At 39.4% G+C, this 2371-nt stretch overlaps 1 protein-coding gene across 1 annotated transcript in view; it reads right to left on the bottom strand.

The window, feature by feature from the left end:
* Positions 1-531: 531 nt before the first annotated feature.
* Positions 532-2371, bottom strand: part of LOC107582942 (uncharacterized) — an 11677-nt gene continuing 9837 nt past the window's right edge. The window contains exons 7-9 of the mRNA XM_016268967.1: positions 2349-2371; positions 1181-1329; positions 532-905 (exon numbers count right to left, since the gene is read on the bottom strand). Coding sequence (XP_016124453.1) covers positions 646-905; positions 1181-1329; positions 2349-2371 — 432 coding nt within the window. The 3' untranslated portion in view covers positions 532-645. The remainder of the gene's footprint in view (positions 906-1180; positions 1330-2348) is intronic.

Raw genomic sequence — 2371 nt, 5'->3', positions numbered from 1 at the left:
ACAAGTGTGTGTCGAACTTTTCATTACCTGATGGGACACACTTGTAGTGTTGTAAAAATGCAAGTGTTTACATAGCTTTACTTTAATTTGAAATACTTTGCATTTTAAAATCAACTTCTAAATGTCTGTTCAGTAGTCCCTATAACATGACAATTTTCATTTGTGGTGCTTCTAATTAAGTGATAAAAAAGCAGTTGCAAATGTTGTACAAAATAAATATCACCACTACTCGTCTTTGCACCAATAAAACGTAAAAACACTGTTTTTCTACCAAATTATATGTAATATCTAATTATTATATTAATATTTAACTTGCATTGGAAAGGTTTCCGTGACCTCTCGCGAGATCTCGGCAAAAAGTCTCACGATTTATTTCCAGAACATGATGCATGATGGGATACACTAAGCCTTGAATAGCGCTCCGGAGTGGTATTCGAGATAGTGTGGATTTAGTGTGTGTTAAGGGCACTGCGCTCTGGCGTTTTTAAGACCTGGGACAGTCTTGCACACTTCCTTCCTGTCGCGCGCACGCGCTCTCAAGTGGCCAAGACCGCAAGTGTGGGTATTTGGACAAAGGGTATGTTAAATAACATCTCTGATCCACTTCCTATGATATCGGAAACTAACATTCTTCCTTTAGCCCCCTTAATAAGAAACAAGTAGGTGTAATGTAAAACTTAGTACCACTGTGTGACCACATAAGTTGCGTTTAGGTGCAACGTGCTTATTTTCAGCTAGCAGGAAGCATGTAGGAACATTATGTGGTCTCTGTGAGGTGCGCTTACCTGCTGTGATGGCAAAATCAGCAGCCACGTCACACGCAATCAGATTTCCATTAGGCATGTATGCTTTAACTGCTGCTTTGACTTTGCCCATACCAAGCTCATTACCACCATCCCCGATCCCTGTACACACACACACACAATTAATCCTGTTCCAAAGAGGTGACAGATCTCATTAAACCGCTCCCTGGTGCCAACCAAACTTATATTTAATTGGGAACAAAGTTGGTGATTCAAGCATTCATTGTGTTAGTTAAAAGAGATTAGGACATTGACTACATCAGAGAGGGTATGGATAAAACCACAACCAAATATACTTCTATTTTTATTACACACTAACATTTGCTAATGTAAGTTAATCACAGTGGTTTGGAGCACTGAAGCTCTGGCTTTGTTACCTGTGGTAGTGATGCCCGCAATAGTGCTGGCAGTGGTGAAGAGGTCATCTATTGGGTCGACTAAATGCTTGATGTTCACCCCCCTCATGTTGTAGTAGTTCCCGTCGGTAGCCCGGCCGCTGCGCTCTATTGCCACCAAGTGGTCAAACCTTTTTAGTATACATAATTTCAGTTCTGTCAAGACAACTCTGGGAGGGATTGGCATGGTAATGTAAATGACAATGTTAATGTATTTGGTCTTGGCGGAATAGATCTGCTATGCTGCTGCTGCTACAGAGCAAGTACCGAGACTTGCTCGGACTTACCAACGATCAGTTATACAGTTTAGCAGCCATTATACAAAGTTATACTATGGGGCTGTTGAATGCTTAAATCTGATTGGCTGACGAACATTCTAAGCTGTGCAATTATTTTCAGGGAAACACAGCTGAAAAAAAAAAAAAAAAGGCACTAAACTGTATACATTTTCCATTGATGCCATTTTTGGCCATATTCTATCACGCGTGATCTTAATAACAACCAATGCTGAGTCGCAATTCGCATAGTATTTGTCTTAAATAGTATTCAAAATTAAAATTAGTGTGTCTCAAATCATAGTATGTTAAAATGAGCATCTCGGACAGTTGACTATTTCCATTGAAAATTCGAAGTGCAGATTCATGCACACTCGAAGGGCTAATATTGCCCACAACCCATTGCACATTGGACGCAGATTCGATTAGAACTACAAACACAAATAAAAAGTGGATATGCGAGACTGACGGTGAAGTAGAGATGCTTATATAAAGGGATTTGCGTAATAATACCTGACCTGATTAAAAACAAATATTAACTATTAAATGGTATCTGCGTTATTTGCGAACATTGAAAACCTTTATAAAGATATGTTTGGTTATTAACTTGTAAATGCATCATTATGCAAACACATGAGGAGAGTTCAAGGCATTAAAGGCCCGCGACTGGCAGATCAGTGTGCCTCTTCGTTTCTCTCCAATATGATAGGTAAATGAAATGACTCAATTATGATGAAGTAGTATGTCCCAAAGCTGGTCTACTATTCCGCTACATACTCAAAAGTTTTAGGGCATAATAAGTAAGTAAGTAGGTGAATTGGGATGCAGTACAAGAGAAAGCAGTGGATGGAAAATGAGATTGAACCACATTACACCTGGGCTTAGTGGGATCTCCATC

Source organism: Sinocyclocheilus grahami, unplaced genomic scaffold, assembly GCF_001515645.1.
Source record: "Sinocyclocheilus grahami isolate Dianchi unplaced genomic scaffold, SAMN03320097.WGS_v1.1 scaffold48.1, whole genome shotgun sequence".
Taxonomy (NCBI): Eukaryota; Metazoa; Chordata; class Actinopteri; order Cypriniformes; family Cyprinidae; genus Sinocyclocheilus; species Sinocyclocheilus grahami.
This window is presented reverse-complemented; position numbering and strand designations above follow the sequence as displayed.